This window comes from Somniosus microcephalus, chromosome 21 (genome assembly GCF_052327205.1).
Source record: "Somniosus microcephalus isolate GS21.2 chromosome 21, FLI_Smic_1.0, whole genome shotgun sequence".
Lineage (NCBI taxonomy): Eukaryota > Metazoa > Chordata > Chondrichthyes > Squaliformes > Somniosidae > Somniosus > Somniosus microcephalus.
Genome location: NC_141007.1, coordinates 72319021 through 72346130, shown reverse-complemented (window position 1 = coordinate 72346130; position 27110 = coordinate 72319021). Strand labels below are relative to the sequence as shown.

The window sequence follows — 27110 nt, the reverse complement described above, 5'->3', positions numbered from 1 at the left end:
TCCTTAACAATAGATTCTTGCATTTTCCCGACGACAGATGTCAGGCTAACTGGCCTGCAGTTCCCTGTTTTCTCTCTCCCTTTCTTGAATAGCGGTGTTACATTTGTGACTTTCCAATCCGCTGGGACCATTCTAGAATCTAGGGAATTTTGGAAGATCAAAACCAATGCATCCACTATCTCTTCAGCCACCTCTTTTATGACATCGCCCGCCACGGGCCCGCCGAGGTAATATCACGGCCTACGTCCCTGACTCACAGTACTGGCTTGGACCTGTCACATGTTAAATTACTGTATGACAATGCACAATTATATTGTCAGTATGACCTTCCCTAAAAGCTGTGTTGAGAATCTACACCAGTGCTAAATTTTTAATTTAAAAATATTGTTTCCATGTGAACCATTAATTGTTAAATGTTGCCAGTTTTCCTATTCCAATTTGTAATCTGTTTGTAATATTTGGTTTCTTGAAATAAACTGTGGATGGGGAAAAAAAACTATAAATCATTGTTAATGAGTGTTTGGAACATCAGAAATGTAACAATCCCATAAGATATACTTCCAATCATGTGCACAGACCTGAATACAGCAGTCACTTACTAGATTTTTTAATCATACAAGTTTTAGAGCAACTCGTGCATGGTGGAGACTCCTGTCATTTTATTTATATATCAGGATGACTTGCCTTTACATTGGGGCGAATTTGTCCATTTTCCATTGGCTAGGCAGAAGCCCGTTTCATTTCCAATCAAAGCCAGGCCTTTCATGCACTCATAGAAAATCACGTCCCCAAAGACTGAAACGTTATTGGGCCGGCCTGTGGGATGAAAACGGACTTTTCCATCTTTCGGTGGTGTGGGAGGTGAACATTGCACAGCTGCAGAAGATACAAAACAAAGGCAAGCATGAACTACATTGGTAATACATACAATGTACACTGTCTGTCAATACTGGGTCAAAGGTAGCACAGACCAGAATACAGACAGGTTAAGGTATGAATTAATGGTTTCATATCATCTGCTTTTTGTCCATTTTTTGTAAGATAGTTCATTCTCCCTCTCCATGTCTCCCTAGGCAATAAAAAATTTCCTGGTTGAGAGGACATACATCATTCTACATTTCTGCCATTGCCACTCTATAGCTAATCTCTGGGAAATATGCAAGAGTGACCCAAAATGACTTGCAGTCCACTTATTCCCATTCTTCTTCCCTGGAGGCAAGTGTCTCGTCTCCTTTTGGCTCCTCCTTTTGATGGTACAGCTGAAATAAAGAACTCCCTATCAATGAGATGGAGACAGTCTAAATATTCTTCCTATTTACCAAAATGGTTCTTCTTTCCTTTATGGCCTGCTTCAGAAGATATCATTCTCTAGTCCAGAGATTGGGCATTTGAGCTGCTCCCAATATTCTGCAATGATATTCCTGAGTTGGGTGCTAAGTCGTGCTCAAGAGCTGTAATTTTCCCCCTCTCATTGTGAGGAAGTCTACCCTGACTTAACATGCATAGTGAAAGTTGTATCTCCCCCTCCCCAATTTTCTCCACTCCTCTTCTAAAGGTCCAGATTCTTATTAAAATATGGTTCCATGGGTATTACATAGTATTTGCAGCACAGGAACAGGACATTCGGCTCAACAAGTTCATGCCGGTATTTATGCTCCACAGGAGCCTCCTCCCACCCTTCTTCATCTAGTCCCATCAACATTTCCTTCTAGGAGCTTTATGCTTTACAGTAACCTACCCAAGTGGATGCTCTTCATGTGAATCAAGACAGTGAGTGTTGGCAGGCTGTTTCACCCTGTCCTTACTTTATGTCCACAAGCATGTACCACGTAGCAGGAGTCACTTGAGGAGGAACTCGTGATATTTTTGCCTTCCTTAACCCAGGGGTGCTGACACCAATTGTTACACCCCAACTAGCTGACACCAACTAACTCAGCAGAAAGCCCGAACCTTCTGGTCGGTATACACTATGTCATCCATTTACCCACTAAGCCATCAGGGGAGATGACACACTTCTGTGTTAACTCAGCTCTCTGTTAGTCTTGTTGATTCTTCCCAGACTGTTCTCCCAATGATATCTTCAGCAGTCACTTTATTATCAGAATTTATTTAAAAGAAATAACCAAAAACAAAAAATCCTTGTAGTTCCTTGTTATGTGAATGACGTATGTCCTCTCAACTGGGGAATGTTTTCTAGCCTAGGGAGACATGGAGAGGGAGAATGAAATATCTTACAAAAAAATGGACAAAAATATTCAACACATTGTTTGCAAACAATTACCAAATGTGCTTTAAAAAGGCTCCTGATCACTAGATCGATAAAGGAGATTGGTCCATCGTAGTTCATCCACTGTGAAAGATCCGACAGTCCCAGTATCCAACTGTTCCTTCAATTATATGGAGTTAGGTTGCAGATCAGCCATGATCTCATTGAATGGCGGAACAGGCTCGAGGGGCTAAATGGCCTCCTCCTGTTCCTATGTATTTCCACTACCCATCAGAAGCATACCAGATGTAATTTTTCAGTACTATTAAGTAGCTCTAGGAGGATGGTTAAACTCGCTATTTGACATGTATACAAAATGCTTACGTTCACAGGATCGTTGCTGATCACTCCACGTCGCATCAGATAGACAGGTGCTGCGGTTTAAGCCCTTAAGAATGAATCTGAACAAATAAAGTTAGGGTTACCAACAGTGTTAAACCAAACAGGGAACAATAGGTATTCTGCAATTCGCTGCAAAGCTTCTGCCACTGCGGTTTCAGTTTAGAATACTCGGACATTCTCGCTAATGGAGAACTTCAGAAGTACAGCACAGTGGAGAAGGTGGGGTGGGTGGGGCAGGGGGGTGGGGGCGACATGGAGTTGCACCCACATTCTGCTGAGTTCCTAATCTCATGTCATTGTGTAGAAATGTGCAGTGGAGGCCAGCCACTCCTATAAGGGGAGGAGGGAGAGGTGGAAAATTGAGTAATCACAGGACCGCCCTTGCATGCTGCCTAGCAAGAAGGGCAGGAGAAACCTTCCCTCTCAATCATAGTTTGTATGTGACCCTGGAAAAATCGATGTAGAATATCATTTTAAAAAGAGAGGCTGGCATCCTTAGGGGCAAGAAGATCTTTAAAGCAGGGTTAATACCCACCATCAGTCCTGTGCAGGTGTATTTTTCTTGTTGATATTCACATTTACAGAGCTCTCCACACATCCTTTTTTAGTTCAGTGGAAACACAACAATGATGCATACTGTACTTGCTTTACTGCAGCAAAGCACTGATTTAGGGGTAAGTACACATCATTCATTGGATTGACCTCGGACTAAAGTTCCCCTTCCAGTGTAGAATTTTAATTGAAGTTCAGGCTTCACAAAATTATTTTGCCAATAAATTTAACACCTACGGCAAGCCTTCGATAGACTGGGATAAAAATAACCAGTTTCTACATCTTTGTGGCAGAGCCATTTACTTAGCAATTGAATCGAGCAAAAGCAACAGGAAACAATGTTTAAATAAATGAGAAGCAATGATATTCCCTGTAACAGACAGTGAAATAAACCCCGATATTACTGCCACTTTAAATCACAAGGTGCCACTGATCAGTGTAAATCAACCAAAAAAAATTAAATTAAGTGATGAACTAATGCAAGTTGGAATGTGCTCTTATGGTTTATCTTCCCATCATTATCAACGTCTTCAGAAGTTTTTTGCGTTGAAAAGCACATCTATGTTTTCTTCTATGTATATTATACAAAAGTGATCTGATCTAGAATGTGTGGGCTGTAGGAGACATTTGATGAAATACAAGCAGCATATATTTGCCAATTACAGTATGTTTTCAGTACATAGACTGTATATTGAAAACAGGTAATTGGGGAATATCTGTGCTTATATATATATATATAAAAGAAAGCAACATCCAAAGATGTAGGAACCAGTTTTCCTATCAGTAGCACCCAGGAACGCTTAATCCCTGAGCAATAGTTACAGGAAATGGGGCAAAGAAAACTGATGCCTCCAGTAGGTGCAGGCCAAGTGATCCCATGAAAATGAGGTGGGTTGGGACATTTGCCAGCCCTCCTGCATCACCTTTTGTTTTCCTGAGACCAAAGTGCGCCTAATTGCTGGGGCACCCGAAGAAGGTGGAGGTGGGTTTGTTCCTGGGACCTCCACACATAGCAGGAGCAGAGGGGACCAGGCAGCAAAGCTAACACAGCCCAAAAAGGTGAGTGGCCTTGATGTCCCTCACCCCCCATCCCCCCATGGATCCTTCAGATCTTTGAGCCAGCGATCCTTGTGGCTGCTATTCCCCAAGAGCACCCACAAGGCTCCAAAACCAGCAGTCAGTCCTACAGCTGTTTCTGTTTCCACCCCTACTTCCTGATGCAAGGGTTTTTCAAGGGGTGAACTTATACCAGGGGTGTGATTGGGCCATGCCAATAAGCTAAGCTATCCCACCACATTTGAGCACGCTGTGGGCCTGTACACTTTGGGTGCACTCTGCTTGTCCAGTGCCAGGACAAATGGGGGTTGGAGGTGGGGAAAGAGAAACAGGAAAATTACTCCTGTAAATTTGTGAACAAGATATCTTTATACTTAACGGTGTCTCCCATTTCCTCTCCTTTGTTACCATGTTTAATAGTATAAAAACCAACAGATGTGTACAAATCCCCCAGTGTAACAGCATGAAACTCTGGTTCCAATGATATTATGAATGGGATTGGTGAGTTGTGGGTACTGAGGCTACATTTACACTACAACTATAGCATCACTGCAAAGTGGTTTTGCTTCACACTGATGCTAATTCTAAATATGACTGAGGAGGGAGTCTCACTTCACTTTGCTACAGTCAGAGTATCATCTGATTCCAAAATGTATGCTGCAGCTTATCAGCATCAGTGCAAAGCAGTGTCGCTTCGCATGATGTTACAGCTGTAGTGTAAATGCAGCCAAGGTGCCTCCAGCAAACACTTTTAAAACAAAAAGCCGATAATAAACGGGACCTAAGAGATGCTGAGACATGTACAAACATCGCTCATAACTTTTGCAAGAATGACCAAGCATTAAATGCGTTTAATATACATGTTGGATAGTATCAATGCCACTATGTCAATATCTATTGGGAATGGGAATGCAAGAACAGCCCAGAAAGACTCTTCTCCTGGATTCCACTCTTCCCTAAACTCCCAGAAAGCCAACGTATCATTCGGAAAGGTACAGTCTCCTGCAATAGAATTGTAAGAGAGAGCAGGGTTGTAGGATTCATTTTATTAATGCTCTAGCAGAGAGCATGCACAGACACGATGGGCCAAATGGCCTCCTTCTCTGCTGTAAACTTCTGTAGTCATCTCGGCTGAAACGTGCCATAAGGCAGTTGTTGAGAGCTATGCGATACACACAAATAGCTGTACAGATATCTCTCAGTAGCATTTAGGGTTATATGGCAATCCAGCAGAATGTTGATGGTATATAAATCTGAATTCTACTGTTGAAAATTTTAAAATCATGGTTTATATACCTTCAATTTATTCCCAAATGCACGCTGTTTGTCTCCTTCTCCATGAACATTTCCAGTGAAAATGTCATGGTTGAACATTTAAACATCAAGAAAGAGTTTTGTCTGGGGTCTCTTCCTGATGTCTGGCTGAAGGGACCTTTGGCAGCAGCCTATTTGTTCAATCAGAGACTCTAAGCTGGGTTTTATAATGTAGTATCTCTGTCTATGTACTTTTGATAATATTGAAGGTACTACATATAAATCAAGACTTTAAAATCTTGAACTCTACCCTTCTGATCTTTTATTTTGATTGTCTACTAAATTGGCACATAATCCTGAATGGTATTAAAAGAGATGTCTGTACATTTATTTGTGTCTCAGTTACATCTTGACTGATGTCATCTCAATGCTTCAATATTTTCCTGCCTTGTAATTCACTTCCCTAATAACTCATGGCATCATCTGATGGAACAGCTAGTATTAAAAGTAGGGAAGCAAAATAATTTCACCAATACATTTCAGGCCTAGAATTAGGAATTGGATCTTAATAAGAGACAAATGAATAAACTGTTACAATTTAATAAAGTACTTAAAGAAGGGGTTTATTTTAAGTATAATTCCTTTGGAGTTTTAATATAACTTTCTAGAGAAGCCGAGAGACTATAATATATGTAAAATGCATTCCCAGCTTGGAGCTCCAAGTCCAAAGTCCCAATTTTGGGTCTCATAGAAAACATAGAAAATAGGAGCAGGAGTAGGCCATTCGGCCCCTCGAGCCTGCTCCGCCATTCAATGCGATCATGGCTGATCATCCAATTTCAGTACCCGGTCCCTGCTTTCTCCCCATACCCCTTGATCCCTTTAGCCTTAAGAAATATATCCAACTCCTTCTTGAATATATTTAATGAATTGGCCTCTACTGCCTTCTGTGGTAGAGAATTCCACAGGTTCACCACTCTCTGGGTGAAGAAATTCCTCCTCATTTCTGTCCTAAATGGCCTACCTCTTATCCTTAGACTATGACCCCTGGTTCTGGATTCCCCCGCCATCGGGAATATCCTTCCTGCATCTAATCTGTCCAGTCCTGTCAGAATTTTATAAGTTTCAATAAGATCCCCTCTCATTCTTCTAAACTCCAGCGAGTACAAGCCCAATCGTCCCAATCTCTCCTCATACGTCATTCCGGCCATCCCAGGTATCAGCCTGGTGAATCTTTGCTGAACTCCTTCCATGGCAAGAACATCCTTCCTCAGATAAGGCGACCAAAACTGCACACAATACTCAAGATGTGGTCTCACCAAGGCCCTGTACAACTGCAGCAAGACATCCTTGTTCCTGTACTCAAACCCTCTCGCTATGAAGGCCAACATACCATTTGCCTTCTTAACCGCCTGCTGCACCTGCATGCTTACCTTCAGCGACTGGTGCACAAGGACACCCAGGTCTTGTTGCACTTCCCCTTCTCCCAATCTATTGCCATTCAGATAATAATCTGCCTTCCTGTTTTTGCCACCAAAGTGGATAACCTCACATTTATCCACGTTATATTGCATCTGCCATGTTTTTGCCCAATCACCCAACCTATCCAAATCATCCTGGAGTTTCTCGGCATCCTCCTCACAGCACACACTCCCACCCAGCTTTGTGTCATCTGCAAATTTGGAGATATTACATCTAGTTCCCTTGTCTAGATCATTAATATTTATTGTGAATAGCTGGGGTCCAAGGACCGATCCCTGGGGTACCCCACTAGTCACTGCCTGCCACTCGGAAAAAGACCCGTTTATTCCAACTCTTTGCTTTCTGTCTGCCCACCAGTTCTCTATCTAAGTCAGTACCTTACCCCCAATCCCATGTGCTTTAACTTTGCATGCTAATCTCTTATGCGGGACCTTATTGAAAGCCTTCTGAAAGTCCAAATACACCACATCCACTGGTTCTCCCTTATCTATTTTACCAGTTACATCCTCAAAAAATTCCAGTAGATTAGTCAAGCACGATTTACCTTTTGTAAATCCATGTTGACTTTGTCCGATCCTGTCACTGTTTTCCAAGTGCTCTGCTATTACATCTTTTATAATGGACTCTAGCATTTTCCCCACTACCGATGTCAGGCTTACCGGTCTATAATTCCCCGTTTTCTCTCTACCACCTTTTTTGAATAGTGGGGTTACATTAGCTACCCTCCAATCCAATCTCTTCCTGCCAACAGATAGGACCATCCAACCCTTTTGTCCAAGGTGGATGGCATGGGACTAAACATGGAGAGAGGAAATGGTGAAGAAAGGAAAACCGTCCCAGAGTTCCCATTCTTACAACGGAATGCATTATTGTTGTTTGGCTGCTGTCAGTCTCTGCACAGTACCTACCCTTCATTGCAATTATAGTAAACCTCTCTCCCAAACTTGAAATCCGTTGCATGCATTTCTCCATTTTCCAGCATTTTTGGCACGTGGCAAGATCTTGCTTTTAGGGGAAAAAATACATAAATCAGAATTATTTTACGATCTTGTCTTTGCATAATACCGATCTATGTCATTGATCAACACATGCAGGATAATTGATCCCTAGATGTGAGTCTGTAATTTAAACAAGCTGCCCTGACAATAACCTATCATGATGCTAAAGATTTGTTAGAGCCATCAGTGCTAATAAACATGTGTATATTGGCTCCAAATTTACTGTCTCCCTCAAAGACGACAAAGATGGCTTTTCTAAAGCTTGGGTTATGGTACATGGATGGAGCGAAGGAGAGGAAACTTTGACTCCGCATCTGGCTCGTGTTATATCTGTACGCGAGAGTGCTCAGAACTGGCAACATCAGGGAGATTTCACTACTGATGTTTCAGACTGACAGAAGGAGGGGCACAGACAAAACAGCTGTTCAACCATAGGGGGCTGTGTTTAATTTTAAGATGAACATGCAAAGTAGGTTACGTTTTTAAACCATATTTGCCAGGTCAGTTCGATCCTGGCGCTAAAGTGGATCAAATCCCCAACGCCGACACCTTTACCTGATGAGCACACAAAAAATCATCCTACCACCCCCACAAAAATATTCTGTAGCTCAAGCATCAAGCATCCTGGTAGACCGTACAAAATTAATGACCTGAATTGTGTCTTTATGCAGTGGTTAAGAAACAAGATGATTAGCAGGTAACTGCAATAAACCCGAGGAACCAGGAAAGAAAAATTATAGAAATTGGGACTCATACAATGTACCGTACAATGCTTTATACATTTGCAGCTTTTAGTTAAAGAGAATGACAGGTGTTTGGGAGTGAGTTACAGGATGGAATCTAATTGAAGGGTTCGGATAAAGAATAATGGATAGCTGAGAATGAGATGCTGTAATCTGACCTGCGAGATTGGACAATATATTTCATCTACATTGCTCAAGCTTTGCTCTTAATGGTGATCAGAACCTTGACATTACATTACTGCCTTAAAAATTACATAGTGGAGTTCAGTGATAAATTTGGGCAAGTCTCCAATTGATCGCAACATCTAAAGTGGAAATCTGAGCAGCATGTGTGCCCGTTGCATTGCTCAGACTGTTGGCGCAACCACATGGAAAAGATCAACTTCATTCAATTAAAGTCCACTTAAGGAATGTCAAAGGTCAACAAAGAAAGAAGAATGCCTAAAAGTTACATTCAAATCATAGCATCTTCCAGCACAGAAACAGGCCATTTGGCCCATCAAGTCTACACTGCTGTATTTCTCTACATGTGCCAACTAGCCTAACCCCACTCTCCTGTCCATTTCCATACTCTTTAATGATATTTTTCAAGTCACTATCCCTTTCCCGTTTAAAAGAATTTATCTATAGAGCCCTTCCTTTTATTTCTTATTGGTTTATATTTGATTTTTATCCTTTCCATCTCCAGTTTAAATATTTCCTATTGCTGATCTATAGTTCTAATGCCAGTTTTTCCTTCCATTTAATCTGGGGAAGGTCCCTTTTTATTTCTCTGTAATTTGATTCCCCCCATTCAAGCACCCTTGTCTTCGGCTTTTCTTTCTCTATCCTTGCACTGAACCTAATTATATTGTGGTCACTGTTTCCCAAATATTCCCATACTTTTTGGACGCCTCTAACCTTCACTTCATTATCTGAAACTAAGTCAAGCAATGCTCCCTTCCTTGTTGGAGTAGCAACATATTGACTGAGAAAACAGTCCTGAATGCACTGCAATAAACCTCTCCTGTCTCAATTAAAAATCCTCAATTTCCTTTCTGCTGTTCAGCAGTCTTTAATATACTCCCAGTAATGTGACTGATCCCTTGCTGTTACTTAGCTTAATCCAAAGTGATTCTGTTTAGATCACATCTCTATTATATACTTGCACCACTATTGGTGGCCGTGCCTTCAGCTGCCTCGGCCCTAAGCTCTGGAATTCCCTGCCTAAACCTCTCCGCCGCTCTACCTCTCTTTCCTCCTTTAAGACGCTTCTTAAAACCTATCTCTTTGACCAAGCTTTTGGTCACCTGCCCTAATTTATCCGTATGTGGATCGGTGTCAAATTTTTTGTCTTAAAATGCTCCTGTGCATTGCCTTGGGACGTTTTACTATGTTAAAGGCGCTATATAAATAAATACAAGTTGTTTTTGTTGTTGCACTCTAGTGCTCTGTCAATCGCTGCTTTTATGTCATGATTTTTTACTTTCATCAGTGAATCTAGTTCCCTAATTTGGTTTCTTCTGCTGTGCATTAATATACATACATTTTATTTTGGATTCCTTTGGTTTTGCTATTTTTTCCTTTTTCTTTTGTCTTTCCACATCCTGATTTTTTATTAACCATCGCTTTCAATCTCTCTTCCTCATACCTATGTGCCTGAAAACTTTCCTTCCAAGCTGCCTTAACTTTACTGCTTTAATTTCCCCTCCCTCCCCCTCCGCTATATTGGCTTGAACCCTCCCCAACAGCTCCCTTCAAAACTCAAGGTCCCAGCTCTGTTCAGATATAGGCCGGCTGTCCTGTCGGTACAGCTCCCTCTTGCCCCAGAACTGGTCCCAGTGCTCATAGGAATCTGAACCTTGCATCAGCCTCCAGCCACATTTCACTGCTCTAATCCGGCTGCTCTTGGACTGGCAATAACCCTGAGGTCCTGATTTTTAATCTACCTCTTAACTCCTGGAACTCTTTCTGCAGGACCTGAACCCTGTTCCTCCAGATGTTAGTGGTTTTGACACAAACCACATCAGCCAACTGATCTTCCATTCCGGGAGCTGCAGCACCTTCTCCGTTATGTCCTTTACCCTGGCACCTGGGAGGCAGCTTACCGTTCAGGTTTAATGTTTGTAGTTAAAGAAGTGATTATTTACTTCCCTCATGGTACCATGGCAATGCTCATGGCTGCCCCCCACCCTCCGCCCCAAGTCTTCACAGATGGAAGAAAATATTCAGTATTAAAAATGTATTTGTCAGGACAGTTTCCCTCAGGAGACCCCACACTTCCTTCATACACCTCCGTTCACCTCGATGGATGGTCACCTGTTTCCAGTCCTTGCCCATTATCACTCTATGTGGCTTAGGGGTGGCTGCCAGTTGGAACATATGTTCGATAAACTCCTCCACCTTTGCACATGAGTTGGAGTGTCTCCTGCTGTTCCTCTAGCTCAGTAACTTTGACCATGAGTGAACGCATCTGGAGACCTTTCCCACAAATATGTTTGTCCTGGATACTCACGCTCCAGGAACTCCCTCATCCAGCAAGATTCACACAACATGGATCACAACTACATTCCATTGTAACTACTAAAACAAAAGCAAAATACAGCGGATGCTGGAAATCTGAAAGAAAAACAGAAAATGCTGGAAACACTCAGCAGGTCAGGCAGCATCTGTGAAGAGAGAACAGAGTTAACGTTTCAGGTCAATGACCCTTTGTCAGAACTAGCACAGGTTAGAGATGTAACAGGTTTTAAGCAAGTACAGAGGTATGGAAAGGGGGGAAGCAGGGAAGGGAAGAATGAACAAAAGGGAAGGCCTGTGATAGGTTGGAAGGCAGGAGTGACTAAATGTCAAAAGGAATGATGGTGGAAGGCAAAAAGAGGTAGTAATGGGACAAGAAAAAAACAAAAGATGGGTCTAGAGGAGCTGTATATGGCAACAGCAGAACCATTACCAGCACCGGCTGTCCAAGAAAAGCGGTAATGATCTGAAATTGTTGAGCTCAGTGTTGAGGCCAGAAGGCTGTAAAGTGCCTAATGGAAAGATGAGGTATTGTTGGAAAGATGAGGTATTGTTGGAAAGATGGGGCATTGTTGGAAAGATGAGGTACTGTTGGAAAGATGAGGCATTGTTGGAAAGATGAGGCATTGTTGGAAAGATGAGGTACTGTTGGAAAGATGAGGCATTGTTGGAAAGATGAGGTATTGTTGGAAAGATGAGGCATTGTTGGAAAGATGAGGTATTGTTGGAAAGATGAGGTATTGTTGGAAAGATGAGGTATTGTTGGAAAGATGAGGCATTGTTGGAAAGATGAGGCATTGTTGGAAAGATGAGGTATTGTTGGAAAGATGAGGTATTGTTGGAAAGATGAGGTATTGTTGGAAAGATGAGGTATTGTTGGAAAGATGAGGTACTGTTGGAAAGATGAGGTACTGTTGGAAAGATGAGGTATTGTTGGAAGATGAGGCATTGTTGGAAAGATGAGGTATTGTTGGAAAGATGAGGTATTGTTGGAAAGATGAGGTATTGTTGGAAAGATGAGGCATTGTTGGAAAGATGAGGTACTGTTGGAAAGATGAGGTACCGTTGGAAAGATGAGGTATTGTTGGAAAGATGAGGTATTGTTGGAAAGATGAGGCATTGTTGGAAAGATGAGGTATTGTTGGAAAGATGAGGTACTGTTGGAAAGATGAGGCATTGTTGGAAAGATGAGGTATTGTTGGAAAGATGAGGTATTGTTGGAAAGATGAGGCATTGTTGGAAAGATGAGGTATTGTTGGAAAGATGAGGTACTGTTGGAAAGATGAGGCATTGTTGGAAAGATGAGGTATTGTTGGAAAGATGAGGTATTGTTGGAAAGATGAGGTATTGTTGGAAAGATGAGGTATTGTTGGAAAGATGAGGCATTGTTGGAAAGATGAGGTACTGTTGGAAAGATGAGGCATTGTTGGAAAGATGAGGTATTGTTGGAAAGATGAGGCATTGTTGGAAAGATGAGGTACTGTTGGAAAGATGAGGTACTGTTGGAAAGATGAGGTATTGTTGGAAAGATGAGGTATTGTTGGAAAGATGAGGCATTGTTGGAAAGATGAGGTACTGTTGGAAAGATGAGGTATTGTTGGAAAGATGAGATATTGTTGGAGATGAGGTATTGTTGGAAAGATGAGGTACTGTTGGAAAGATGAGGTATTGTTGGAAAGATGAGGTATTGTTGGAGATGAGGTATTGTTGGAAAGATGAGGTATTGTTGGAAAGATGAGGTATTGTTGGAAAGATGGGGCATTGTTGGAAAGATGAGGTACTGTTGGAAAGATGAGGCATTGTTGGAAAGATGAGGCATTGTTGGAAAGATGAGGCATTGTTGGAAATATGAGGTACTATTGGAAAGATGAGGTACTGTTGGAAAGATGAGGTACTGTTGGAAAGATGAGGTATTGTTGGAAAGATGAGGCATTGTTGGAAAGATGAGGTATTGTTGGAAAGATGAGGCATTGTTGGAAAGATGAGGTATTGTTGGAAAGATGAGGTATTGTTGGAAAGATGAGGCATTGTTGGAAAGATGAGGTACTGTTGGAAAGATGAGGTACTGTTGGAAAGATGAGGTATTGTTGGAAAGATGAGGTATTGTTGGAAAGATGAGGCATTGTTGGAAAGATGAGGTATTGTTGGAAAGATGAGGTACTGTTGGAAAGATGAGGCATTGTTGGAAAGATGAGGTATTGTTGGAAAGATGAGGTATTGTTGGAAAGATGAGGCATTGTTGGAAAGATGAGGTATTGTTGGAAAGATGAGGTACTGTTGGAAAGATGAGGCATTGTTGGAAAGATGAGGTATTGTTGGAAAGATGAGGTATTGTTGGAAAGATGAGGTATTGTTGGAAAGATGAGGTATTGTTGGAAAGATGAGGCATTGTTGGAAAGATGAGGTACTGTTGGAAAGATGAGGCATTGTTGGAAAGATGAGGTATTGTTGGAAAGATGAGGCATTGTTGGAAAGATGAGGTACTGTTGGAAAGATGAGGTATTGCTGGAAAGATGAGGTACTGTTGGAAAGATGAGGCATTGTTGGAAAGATGAGGTATTGTTGGAAAGATGAGGCATTGTTGGAAAGATGAGGTACTGTTGGAAAGATGAGGCATTGTTGGAAAGATGAGGTATTGTTGGAAAGATGAGGTACTGTTGGAAAGATGAGGTATTGTTGGAAAGATGAGGCATTGTTGGAAAGATGAGGTATTGTTGGAAAGATGAGGCATTGTTGGAAAGATGAGGTATTGTTGGAAAGATGAGGTACTGTTGGAAAGATGAGGTATTGTTGGAAAGATGAGGCATTGTTGGAAAGATGAGGTACTGTTGGAAAGATGAGGTATTGTTGGAAAGATGAGGTATTGTTGGAAAGATGAGGTATTGTTGGAAAGATGAGGTATTGTTGGAAAGATGAGGTATTGTTGGAAAGATGAGGTACTGTTGGAAAGATGAGGTACTGTTGGAAAGATGAGGTATTGTTGGAAAGATGAGGTATTGTTGGAAAGATGAGGTATTGTTGGAAAGATGAGGTATTGTTGGAAAGATGAGGTGCTGTTGGAAAGATGAGGTACTGTTGGAAAGATGAGGTATTGTTGGAAAGATGAGGTACTGTTGGAAAGATGAGGCATTGTTGGAAAGATGAGGTATTGTTGGAAAGATGAGGTATTGTTGGAAAGATGAGGTATTGTTGGAAAGATGAGGTATTGTTGGAAAGATGAGGTACTGTTGGAAAGATGAGGCATTGTTGGAAAGATGAGGTATTGTTGGAAAGATGAGGCATTGTTGGAAAGATGAGGTACTGTTGGAAAGATGAGGTATTGTTGGAAAGATGAGGTATTGCTGGAAAGATGAGGTACTGTTGGAAAGATGAGGTACTGTTGGAAAGATGAGGCATTGTTGGAAAGATGAGGTATTGTTGGAAAGATGAGGCATTGTTGGAAAGATGAGGTACTGTTGGAAAGATGAGGTACTGTTGGAAAGATGAGGCATTGTTGGAAAGATGAGGTATTGTTGGAAAGATGAGGCATTGTTGGAAAGATGAGGTACTGTTGGAAAGATGAGGCATTGTTGGAAAGATGAGGTATTGTTGGAAAGATGAGGTATTGTTGGAAAGATGAGGTACTGTTGGAAAGATGAGGTATTGTTGGAAAGATGAGGCATTGTTGGAAAGATGAGGTATTGTTGGAAAGATGAGGCATTGTTGGAAAGATGAGGTATTGTTGAAAAGATGAGGTATTGTTGGAAAGATGAGGTATTGTTGGAAAGATGAGGCATTGTTGGAAAGATGAGGTACTGTTGGAAAGATGAGGTATTGTTGGAAAGATGAGGTATTGTTGGAAAGATGAGGTATTGTTGGAAAGATGAGGTATTGTTGGAAAGATGAGGTACTGTTGGAAAGATGAGGTACTGTTGGAAAGATGAGGTATTGTTGGAAAGATGAGGTATTGTTGGAAAGGTGAGGTATTGTTGGAAAGGTGAGGTATTGTTGGAAAGATGAGGTATTGTTGGAAAGATGAGGTGCTGTTGGAAAGATGAGGTACTGTTGGAAAGATGAGGTATTGTTGGAAAGATGAGGTATTGTTGGAAAGATGAGGTGCTGTTGGAAAGATGAGGTATTGTTGGAAAGATGAGGTATTGTTGGAAAGATGAGGTATTGTTGGAGATGAGGTATTGTTGGAAAGATGAGGTGCTGTTGGAAAGATGAGGTGCTGTTGGAAAGATGAGGTATTGTTGGAGATGAGGTATTGTTGGAAAGATGAGGTATTGTTGGAAAGATGAGGTATTGTTGGAAAGATGAGGTATTGTTGGAAAGATGAGGTATTGTTGGAGATGAGGTATTGTTGGAAAGATGAGGTATTGTTGGAAAGATGAGGTATTGTTGGAAAGATGAGGTATTGTTGGAAAGATGAGGTGCTGTTGGAAAGTTGAGGTACTGTTGGAAAGATGAGGTATTGTTGGAAAGATGAGGTACTGTTGGAAAGATGAGGCATTGTTGGAAAGATGAGGTATTGTTGGAAAGATGAGGTATTGTTGGAAAGATGAGGTATTGTTGGAAAGATGAGGTATTGTTGGAAAGATGAGCTACTGTTGGAAAGATGAGGCATTGTTGGAAAGATGAGGTATTGTTGGAAAGATGAGGCATTGTTGGAAAGATGAGGTACTGTTGGAAAGATGAGGTATTGTTGGAAAGATGAGGTATTGCTGGAAAGATGAGGTACTGTTGGAAAGATGAGGCATTGTTGGAAAGATGAGGTATTGTTGGAAAGATGAGGCATTGTTGGAAAGATGAGGTACTGTTGGAAAGATGAGGCATTGTTGGAAAGATGAGGTATTGTTGGAAAGATGAGGTATTGTTGGAAAGATGAGGTACTGTTGGAAAGATGAGGTATTGTTGGAAAGATGAGGCATTGTTGGAAAGATGAGGTATTGTTGGAAAGATGAGGCATTGTTGGAAAGATGAGGTATTGTTGGAAAGATGAGGTATTGTTGGAAAGATGAGGTATTGTTGGAAAGATGAGGCATTGTTGGAAAGATGAGGTACTGTTGGAAAGATGAGGTATTGTTGGAAAGATGAGGTATTGTTGGAAAGATGAGGTATTGTTGGAAAGATGAGGTATTGTTGGAAAGATGAGGTACTGTTGGAAAGATGAGGTACTGTTGGAAAGATGAGGTATTGTTGGAAAGATGAGGTATTGTTGGAAAGGTGAGGTATTGTTGGAAAGGTGAGGTATTGTTGGAAAGATGAGGTATTGTTGGAAAGATGAGGTGCTGTTGGAAAGATGAGGTACTGTTGGAAAGATGAGGTATTGTTGGAAAGATGAGGTATTGTTGGAAAGATGAGGTGCTGTTGGAAAGATGAGGTATTGTTGGAAAGATGAGGTATTGTTGGAAAGATGAGGTATTGTTGGAGATGAGGTATTGTTGGAAAGATGAGGTGCTGTTGGAAAGATGAGGTGCTGTTGGAAAGATGAGGTATTGTTGGAGATGAGGTATTGTTGGAAAGATGAGGTATTGTTGGAAAGATGAGGTATTGTTGGAAAGATGAGGTATTGTTGGAAAGATGAGGTATTGTTGGGAAGATGAGGTATTGTTGGAGATGAGGTATTGTTGGAAAGATGAGGTATTGTTGGAAAGATGAGGTATTGTTGGAAAGATGAGGTACTGTTGGAAAGATGAGGTACTGTTGGAAAGATGAGGTACTGTTGGAAAGATGAGGTATTGTTCCTCCAGCTTGCACAAGAAAGAAGATGCTGTGGTCTCAGAATGAACTTTAGTTGAAGTTAAAACTATTTACAATTTAGCCAAGTTTCAAAGAGTTTGTTAATTCACTTACGCTCACACCTAAGTTTGGGTCTGTTCCAAACTCCAGACTTCGGGCAGACAAGCTTGCTCATACCATGCCCCATGTAGCCAGACATACAGGAGTATATCACCTCTTCACCAGGTTCATACACCCTTTTCCCATTCAGAACGTTTGCATTGTTCACGTTTGGCGGTCTGCCACATGCTGTAGACAAGGAAAAAGACATCGTGATTTTCTGTGCGATACTTTTTTCTTTCTTTTCAATGTATTTTCTCCCTTCCTTTCAAGTTGTCCTTCCCAACATCATATACCATTCCCAATCGAGAGAAGACAAAAGAATGGAATTAGGAAAGGCCATTCTGTCCATCTAGCCCATTCGTCCAACAGCCATTTTTAATAACATGGTCCCTACGCAACTGATTTACTCTGTGGGGGTAGGTAATAACTACTAAGAGATTTTTAATCTTGAAGAGAAGATAAAACAAAAAATGGCATTTGAGTTTTCAACAGATCAACCAAAACATCACTCTCAAAACTTACCTCAACAGTCAGTCTTCCACATCCAATGGCCCCCACCCAATTACCACAGTTCCCAAAGGTACTGTATCCACCTCCCCTCCTCGCCTTCAGACCTAATTCATAGAGACACTCAACAAACTCCAGTTCAGGCCAAACTCCCAGTACTCACTCAATTGTCTTCTCATCCTCTTTGCATTCAATTGTCTCTCCCTTTTACAATCTACATAATTCTCTCAAAACAACACAGTCAGCACACACACACACACATACACACACATGCCTGGTCTTGCAGGTTCAAGCCCACTCTGTCTCAGTTTATTTCCTTACCCTTTATCTGCAGAAACTCAAGTCTGTCGTCGCCTCACTCAGTGTTCCACTTGGTTTAGTAGCTTATCCAAAAGGATAACACTTCCAACAGTGCAGTATTCCCTCAGGACTACACCTTAGTATCAGCCAAGATTATGTGCTCAGGTCCTGGAGTGAGGGTGTACTCACAACCTTCTGACTCAGAAGTGAGAGTTTTTTATTCATTCATGGGATGTGGCAGTCACTGGCAAGGCCAGCATTTATTGCCCATCCCTAATTGCCCTTGAGAATGTGGTGGTGGGCCGCCTTCTTGAACTGCTGCAGTCCGTGTGGTGAAGGTGCTCCCACAGTGCTGTTAAGGAAGGAGTTCCAGGATTTTGACCCAGCGACGATGAAGGAATGGCGATATATTTCCAAGTCAGGATGGGGTGTGACTTGGAGGAGAACCTGGAGGTGATGGTGTTCCCATACACCTGCTGCCGTTGTCCTTCTAGGTGGTAGAAGTCGCGGGTTTGAGTGGGAGGTGCTGTTGTAGAAGCCTTGGTGAGTTGCTGCAGTGCATCTTGTCGTGCTACCAATTGAGCCACGCTGACACCTGATAACTGAACAAAACTCTTGACATATGAGTCCTACATTTATTCTGCATTATTCAACCCTGACGAACTGCACTCCGCCAACTGGTTGGAAGCCAACGTGTACTCACAACTCTGCCTTCTGGACACCTTGAACTCTGCAAGTTGATTCACCCTCAGATTTTTATTTTAAACCTCCCTGTCAGGAAGTGCTTTGCCTCTGTTTGGGACCTTTCCTCAATGGGAAGTGACCGCACAAGGATTTACAGGTGTGTGCCTACGTTCGAGAATACAAATACAGTGCACCGTCAGACTGCCCTGTATGGAATAGACCATTGATAGCTCACCTCACGTCTGCTGGAGTACCCGAGTATCCAGATAATCGGGCGGGGGATATTACTATAGCATGCTAAGCAGGTCTCAGTGAGAGGTAATTGTGTGAAGTCAGGGTTAGGGGTCAGCCATTTAGAACTGAGATGAGGAGAAATCTCTTCACTCAGCGGGTTGTGAGTCTTTGGAATTCTCTACCCCAGAGGGCTGTGGATCCTCAGCCATTGAGTATATTCAAGGCTGAGATCGATGGATTTTTGAACACTAAGGGAACCAAGGGATATGGGGATCGTGGGGAAAGTGGAGTTGATGTAAAAGTTCAGCCATGATCTTATTGAATGGCGGAGCAGGATCGTTGGGCCGAATGGCCGACTCCTGCTTCTATTTCTTATGTTCTTTTATGTTCATGAAATTCAGATGAATGGTAAAAGCTTACCAGCTCCTCAATTCAGATTTGCCATCTGTTTATTCTATTATCTTCTTTCTAGTTTCCTTCAGTTTCTCTTCCCTGTAATTTATTTCTCTTCTTTCTCTTTTCTCTCTCTGACTCTCATTATTTCTTTACTTCCCTCTTATTTCTGTTTCTCTTCATTTTCCTTCTCTTTTTCTCCATCCCTGTTTCTCTATCTTTCTCTCCTTACGCCCTTTCTTCCTTCTTTTTTGTCTAATTTTTTTTCCATGAGGGACTTATCTCTTTCTATTGTTTACAATCCCAATTCTTTACATTCCATTGAAGTTTAAGCAGCCAAGTAAATTACTGAAATAGTCAATAGGCCAGCGTACTGGGACAGCAAAACTGTTTCCTGTTCAACAGATCTCAGTCCTATCGGGACCTGTGTTGAGCTTCATCTGTACTTTCAAATCCTTTCGTTGTGGAAATAAACTTGCAAACAGCAGAAAATGTGCTTCAATTTGACCTTTTAGATTTTTTTAACATTTACCAATAAATATCACCAGTACACAGTGACCTTTCGAGAAGTTCTGCTTGTGCATTTTGGCTTACATTTGTGATCAGTAAAGCAAAATATGAAGACAGTTAGACAGTGCAGTGTATTGGTGTAGCAATCCGTTCCACGGGCAATCACAGTTCTAGTGGCAATTCCCTACAACTGGCAAAGTCGCCATTTAAACTTGTTAAAACAGAGGAAATTTTCACAAGCATATTTACAATACCAGAATAGCCAGCAACCACTTGGGAAGCATCCGATTCCTATTAGATGGTGCACAGGTCTATCTGGGTTGAAAAAAAAGAATGCAGTGCACGCATAATCAATCTGTATCATCACCTCTCCCAGGTGTGCAAGAACAGCCACAACAGAAGGAATAATTCCTTGAATCCCTAACAGCACTGTGGGAGCACCTTCACCACACGGACTGCAGCGCTTCAAGGCGCTGGCTCACCACCACCTTCTCAAGGGCAAATAGGTGATGGGCAATAAATGCTGGCCTTGCCAGCGACACCTACATCCCATGAACGAATAAAAAAAAAATTGTTTTAAGGTTAATTTCTCCCCCTAGTCAGTTCTCAATATCAGCTCAGCCCATTGGGAAGAGGGCACAAGTTGGACTCCAAAATGTCTCGGACTGTCACAACACATCTCCTAATATCGGGTTAACAGAGTGCGGCTGCCAGATACACATCTTCCTTCAAGTCTGTTCGTACCAGGTTAGGAAATTGGCTGAGCAACAGGAGACAGAGAGTAGGGATAATGGGCAGATACTCTAACTGGCAGGATGTGACTAGTGGTGTCCCACAGAGATCTGTATTGGGGCCTCAACTATTCACTGCATCTATTAACGGCTTAGATGATGGGATAGAGAGCCACATATCCAAGTTTACCGATGACACAAAGATAAGCAGCATTGTAAGCAGTGTAGATGGAAGCATAAAATTACAAAGAGATATTAATAGATTAAGGGCTAGAAATTTGGCTCCTTTGCGCCTGCCGTTAGCGCCTCTGGGGGGCGCTAATGGGGCGCAAAGGGCTTATCGCCCGGGGAATTTGGCGGGGCGTTGCTGAGGTGCTACCTGATAGTGCCGCACTCCAGTCGGTAGCGCCCGGGCCGCTGCGCCGCCGGCAATGACGACATCATCATGCGCGGCGACCCCTTAGTTCCCCGCAGCAGAAATTCGGCTGTGCCCCACAAGGCTGCCACGAGCGGTGTCAGCACAGCCTCGCGGGTCATGAGCCGGGCCGACTTCCGCTCGCGGGGCGGTAGTTAAAGGGGAGGTGCGGCCGCGACGCACGTCGTCATTTTCTTTTTTTGCCCAACCTCCAGGTCGGCCCTCCATGGTGAGCCGTGGCTGTGATGAAATAACTCTGTGTTCTGGATGTCTGTTGTTGTACTTGTTAATGTCTGTAAATGTTTTACAGGTGTAACCACTAATGTTCCTCCCTAGCTCCGCCTTTATGGATCCTCCTGATTGGTGTGAGTCTTATTTATAAGAGCTGGGTTTTACTCATAAGGGCTGGGTCGGTGATGAATGATGGTTGCCCTGTGTTAACTTGATGCCAAGATTCTTACTTAATAAAAGCCTTTAGTTTTAAGTTGTAACCTCATGGATTCAGGCAGTTATTTGGCACATCAGTGGCGTGGTCCTGGCCACCATCGCGCAGCCCGGCACCGCGTCTCGGTGCCGGGCTGTTGCCATGGCACCACGCCGCTCTGGTGGTCTAGTTGGGGCCATCGGAGGTCCTGCTGAGTGCACAGCGGCCTTCCCCTTTAACTGAAGGGGAGGGACGTTGAAACACGACAGTGCTCCACGGAGCCTCCGCCGAGCGCTGCCGATCGTGCTCCGACATCGCCTCGATTAACGCCCCAACAGGAAGTGGAGTGCCCGAGGTTGCGCTCCACGTCCTGTGCAGGGTGGTAAGCCAAATTTAGCGGCCTGGGCTCTAAATGTCCAGCCTTAACTCAGTTACCGCCCTCAAACGGAGCATAACCGAATTTCGCGCCCTAAGAGATTGGACAAAACTGTGGCAAATGGATTTCAATGTAGGCTAGTGTGAGGTCATTCACTTTGGACCAAAAAACGATAGATCAGAGTACTTTCTAAATGGTGAAAAGCTAGGAACAGTGGAGGTCCAAAGAAACTTAGGGGTCCATGGACATAGATCATTAAAATGACATGGACAGGTACAGAAAATAATCAAAAAGGCGAATGGAATGCTGGGCTTTATATCTAGAGGACTAGAATATAAGGAGGTTGAAGTCATGCTACAACTATAAAAAGCCCTGGTTAGACCACACCTGGAAACTGTGAGCAGTTCTGGGCACCACACCTCCGGAAGGATATATTGGTCTTGGAGGGAGTGCAGCGTAGGTTTACTAGAATGATACCCGGACTCCAAAGGTTAAATTATGAGGAGAAATAACACAAGCTAGGGTTGTATTCCCTGGAATTTAGAACATTAAGTAGTGATTTGATCAAAGTTTTCAAGATATTAAGGGGAACTGATAGGGTAGATAGAGAGAAACCATTTCCACTAGCTGGGAAGCCTAGGACTAGGGGGCATAGTCTAAACATTAGAGCCAGACCTTTCAGTTATGAAACACTTGTACACACAAAGGGTGGTAGAAGTTTGGAACTCTCTTCCGCAAACGGCAATTGATGCTAGATCAATTGTTAATTTTAAATCTGAGATTGATAGATTTTTGTTAACCAAAGGTATTAAGGGATATGGGGCAAAGGCAGGTATATGGAGTTAGGTCGCAGATCAGCCATGGTCTCATTGAATGGCGGAACAGGCTCGAGGGGCTCAATGGCCTCCTCCTGTTCCTGCGTTCCAAGGGAATGTTATGTGGTGTTGTTAAAGGTATAAAAGAAAAGGAATATGTATTCTTTATTAGCCAACAAAAATTTCTCAAAAATAGAATTAAAATTTATGGAAACAGCTCCCCCAAATGCTGATGGCTTAGCTGGTTGAGGTGGTCAGCGTATGAGCCGTGCAAACCAAGAATGTCCCAGGTTCACTCCTGAGTTTGTGCTGGATTAGCTGCTTTTAGATTGAGTGACAATAGGGGGAATTACAGTTAGCCGCAGTACCCCTGGATTGCAGGAATCAGGAATCCCAGTCTTGATCACCATCCAGTCAGCATCTTGGAAATGTGCATGTGTAGAGATTGGATGAGGACAGGATTCAGCACGGCTATGCTCCTCTATGATGCTGACGATTAGCCTGACCCATACTCACTATCTAGGCTCCTACATGTATGGTGGTCAATTTGGTGAGGTGCCTGGCCCCGGGGCAGGGGGGGGGGGGGCGGCCATACCCCAGCAGGGACTCCATACCTTCAGGAGAGGATTGGGGTGGGGTGGGGGGGGGGGGGAAGAGACATTAGTAGAAAAGGGAGGGGAGAAAATCCATTAAAACTTTGAATATTACCTTACCTGCCAAAACGTTTTCACATAAACACAGTTGATAAACTAAAGCAAAGAGGAAATATTTGGTAACCATTTTCCAGGTTTTTCGAAAGATGAAACGCGGAGGACACAAAATGTTTAGTTGCCGCAGCCGGATAGATCCCTGTGCTGTGGAAGCCCGAGGTGACCTGAGAGGGTATATATTGCAAATGCTTCATTAAATCAATAGACAAATAGGTTACTGACCCTGGGAACGTGAAAACCCAAATCTTCCTCTCCCCTAGATGACATTGTGAAACATTTCTGGTTAAGGTATTTCTCAATCAACACATTCCCGGAATAAACAAGTACTAGGTTTGTGCATTTCGAGTGGACTGATGATGCAGACAGATTGTCCTGACTCTCTCGGAACATTGAGTTGGGCAGTTAGAGATAGAGAACTGCAAATGTTGCAAATCTGGAATAAAAACAAAATGCTGGGAATGCACAACAGGCTGCTCAGTACCTGAGACAAGAGAGATCAGTTAATGTTTATGGGGGGATGCCCCTTCTCAGAACACCGTCATGATCTTTTTCTCCAGCTGGTGATTGATCTGCAGTGCTTTTCCAACATATTCTGGTGTGGTTTGAGGAGGGCGTTTAGATGCAGTTAGTTTTATATTTGATGATGTTAACAATGCCGACACTTGTTTGGATTGCACCATAAACAGCGACTGGTAGAAAGTATTTTCATTGATAACAATGCTTAACGTGTTTGCACGCTTGTGCACACTAAGCGTTTGTGCACTGTTGTGGCCAATAGTAATTGCCGAGGTTTGAGGAGAGGAACGAGCAGGGCAGTGGGACTAACTGGAGAGCTCTTTCAAAGCTTTGGCACAGACACGATGGGCTGGATGGCTCCTTCTGTGCTGTAAGTCTCTATAATTCTAAGATCAGTCGAACCCCAATGATAAATTACATTTCTAAACTGTTGGCCAGCTGCCTGTGTCACTCGCTCACTATCCCTTCCCTGCTCTAGTCTCTGGAGGCTCTGCTTTTTCAATCTATATCCCCCCCCGACTTGCATTAGTACCAAACATAGGAAAAGGGAACGAGACAGGATTCTTCCTGTTTGAGAGAATGATGTATGAAGGGTTGATTTTTTTCCTCTTTTCTTCCGCTCCTGTCCTGAAGGTGTTAGCTGTGTGTTGAGGTGCAGTTTCACAAGCCTCTGGTGTTTCTGTACATACAGGCCTTGACGGTAAACGCCGGTTGAGCCATGGAGGGTATCACAGTGGAGCCTAATCTTGTCGTCACCCAACACTCACGCACACCCACTTCCAGCAGAGGTCACAGTTATCGCCTCCAGGCAAAGGAATGCAGCCCATTGTTTTTGCCCTGTTTCGCACAGGGCCTTTCAGCACAGGTACTGGCTTAGAGGTAGCAACTGAACCCCCTTGTTAATAATATATATTAAATTAATTCATAATTATATAACATCAAATGAAGTTTTCTTGTGGTTAACTAATTTGTTAAAGTGGTCGTGAACTGTCCAAAAGCTATGAAGTGTTATTGCATTGCATTTCTGTTTGGTAATATTTTTAAAATCATAGAGCTGTGAGAGTGTTTCGATCAGGAATTACGTGTGAAGCTCCCTACTCAAAGGATGCAGCTCGAGGCAAAGGCCCTGAAAATCCATGGGGCTTCCTTCAGGTCTCTGTCGTTTCCAGAATTTTCCGGCGCGCTTTCACGCATCTCGGGTTGCCAACCTTCCAGGATTGGCCTGGAGTCTCCAGGAATTGTAGGTTAATGTCCAGGATGCTGCCGCAAGTAATCCTGGGGAAACATGATAGGGGCATTAAAAAAAATTGTGTTTTGTTTTTTCATTTTCTTTGAATACATCTGTTGATTAGTTATAAAAATATTGTAGAAAAAAAAAGACTATTTGACCGATAGTCAAGAATCATCCGAATCGAATAACAAAGAGTCTTCCCACGCTCTTCTAACTGCTGAAGAAGTGGTGTCAAGAGCTCCGAGGAACTGAATATTATTAATTACAGTACTCCAGTATTTGTCTAATTCGCTGTATTTTTATAACTCCATCTGCATTAGGGTTAGGGTTAAGTAAAAGTGATTAATTGTTTTAGCCCATCAGAATTCTGGTGGGTGCACAATATTTCTCATTGTTTGAGCAGACTGAAGACATAATGGGAATCCTACGTAAATTCTCGTGCAAAATCATTACAGTTGGTACCATTGTTTATGCTGGGCCCACTCTACAGGGGCAGAAGGTGATAAGATATAGATTCCAAATTGTTACTGTTGTCAGGCTGTTAAACAAGAAGACAGGGCAGAAGAACCAAAACATTAACAAAAAACTTAAATGTATTAATTTAAAAAAGAAATAGAATTGAAGATCAGTTTTATCTATGAAGGCCGATTTTGTGAGGCTTCGGTTAATTTTAGTCACTAGGAGCGCTGGGAATCGGGCACATTGACATACATGCCTAGTTCTCCAATTTGCGTTGTCATTGAGTGAGCAACTGCATAAGATCAGAGCCGCATAAACTGTACCCTGTAATGCCAAGAATCTTCATGCAACTTCCCTTCCAAAACAATAATAAAAATGTGTATTTATATAGCGCCTTTAATGGAGTAAAACGTCCCAAGGCTCTTCACAGGAGCGTTATCAAACAAAATTTGACACCGAGCCACATGAGATATTAGGGCAGATAATCAAGGACCAAGGTTTTAAAGAGCGTCTTAAAGGACGAGAGAGAGGTGGAGTGACGGAGACGTTTAGGGAGGGAATTCCAGATTTTAGGTCCAAGGCAGCTGAAAGCACGACCGCCAATGGTGGAGTGATTATAATCAGGGGATGCGCAAGACGCTAGAATTGGAGGAGTGCAGAGATCTCGGAGGGTTGTAGGGCTGGAGGAGGTTACAGAGATAGGGAGGGGCGAGGGCCATGGAGCGATTTGAACACACACACTGATGGAGAAACCGCAGTCACCTCGATCCAGGTCAGCACCAGAGTTAAAATGGCAGCCGGCGGGAACAGGTTGCCAGGCAGATTTTTGCCATTTTAACTGGTGACCTGCACCTTCCCCCTCCCCCCACCATCTGGCCAGGATGGGTTAAAATCGGGGCCAGTGAAGTGTGTAGATGCTCCAGTCTCTCATTGGCCCGGATTTTGCTGTCAGTGACGAAGGAACGGCACTCGCTGTTCACCTCGCTGAAAACTGCCCACAGAGTTTTTGCGGCTTCTCAGCGTAGATTTCCTCCAATCCAGCGTCTGATCCAGTGCGGTGCCCTCTGCAGGGGATCTATGGCGTCTGTGAGCAGGAAAGGAACAGTGAGGCTCACCAATCAGATTGAAGAATACTTCAGTGACTTCAGCTGATCTGTGGGATACTACAGTTTAAAGTTGACATTTAGAAGATGGCTGGTGTCAGGATTGTATCAGACTTTGGGTCTGACTGCACACTACAGTCAGCTTTGCAGTGGGCTGCGCTATCCTGAACCCACAGTCTTCCTGTTGGAATGATTGGAGAATTACTGAGCAAACCGTCCCTTTGAATGGATGTTCCATGTGGGTGGTGTTCATTAATTGGCAAGCACTGCGTAAGCAGTATAACAAACAAGGGCAATAACGTTCCAAGTTATGTGGTGACTAACTGGCAGGGTTAGTACCTTGGGAGATGATCGATGTGTTTAATGTCGTGATCAGTGATACTTATCCACCTTTTCCTTATGTCATTAAACGGGTGCAGAATGGTTGGTGGGGGTGGGAGCCAAAGGGCTTAGCACCTCTTGCTGGTGAAATTAATCATTCCCGGTAACTGACTGATTTTCAACAGCATAACAAAATTTTATCAATGTTACAATTTAACTCAAAGCAAATACTGCATTGCAGAGACAAGATCCATTATATCAACTTCAGTCAGTCAACACACACGCAATCAGCTAAAGATAAAGAATGGTTATTTCCAAAGTGCAGTTTTTAACTCTTTAGCTGCTGGTCCTGAGTATATTTGTTTC

The 27110-nt window shown here is 42.7% G+C and overlaps 1 protein-coding gene across 2 annotated transcripts in view; it reads right to left on the bottom strand.

Annotated features, from left to right (window-relative positions):
- Positions 1–23276, bottom strand: part of LOC147102951 (beta-2-glycoprotein 1-like) — a 33413-nt gene extending 10137 nt beyond the window's left edge. Inside the window, exons 1-5 of one of the 2 annotated variants that reach the window (XM_085963929.1) lie at positions 23118–23276; positions 17028–17201; positions 7861–7957; positions 2591–2667; positions 685–876 (exon numbers count right to left, since the gene is read on the bottom strand). In XM_085963929.1, coding sequence (XP_085820055.1) covers positions 685–876; positions 2591–2667; positions 7861–7957; positions 17028–17201; positions 23118–23184 — 607 coding nt within the window. In that variant the 5' untranslated portion in view covers positions 23185–23276. The remainder of the gene's footprint in view (positions 1–684; positions 877–2590; positions 2668–7860; positions 7958–17027; positions 17202–23117) is intronic. The other variant, XM_085963928.1, reaches the window with a different exon arrangement.
- Between the last annotated feature and the right edge of the window lie 3834 nt (positions 23277–27110).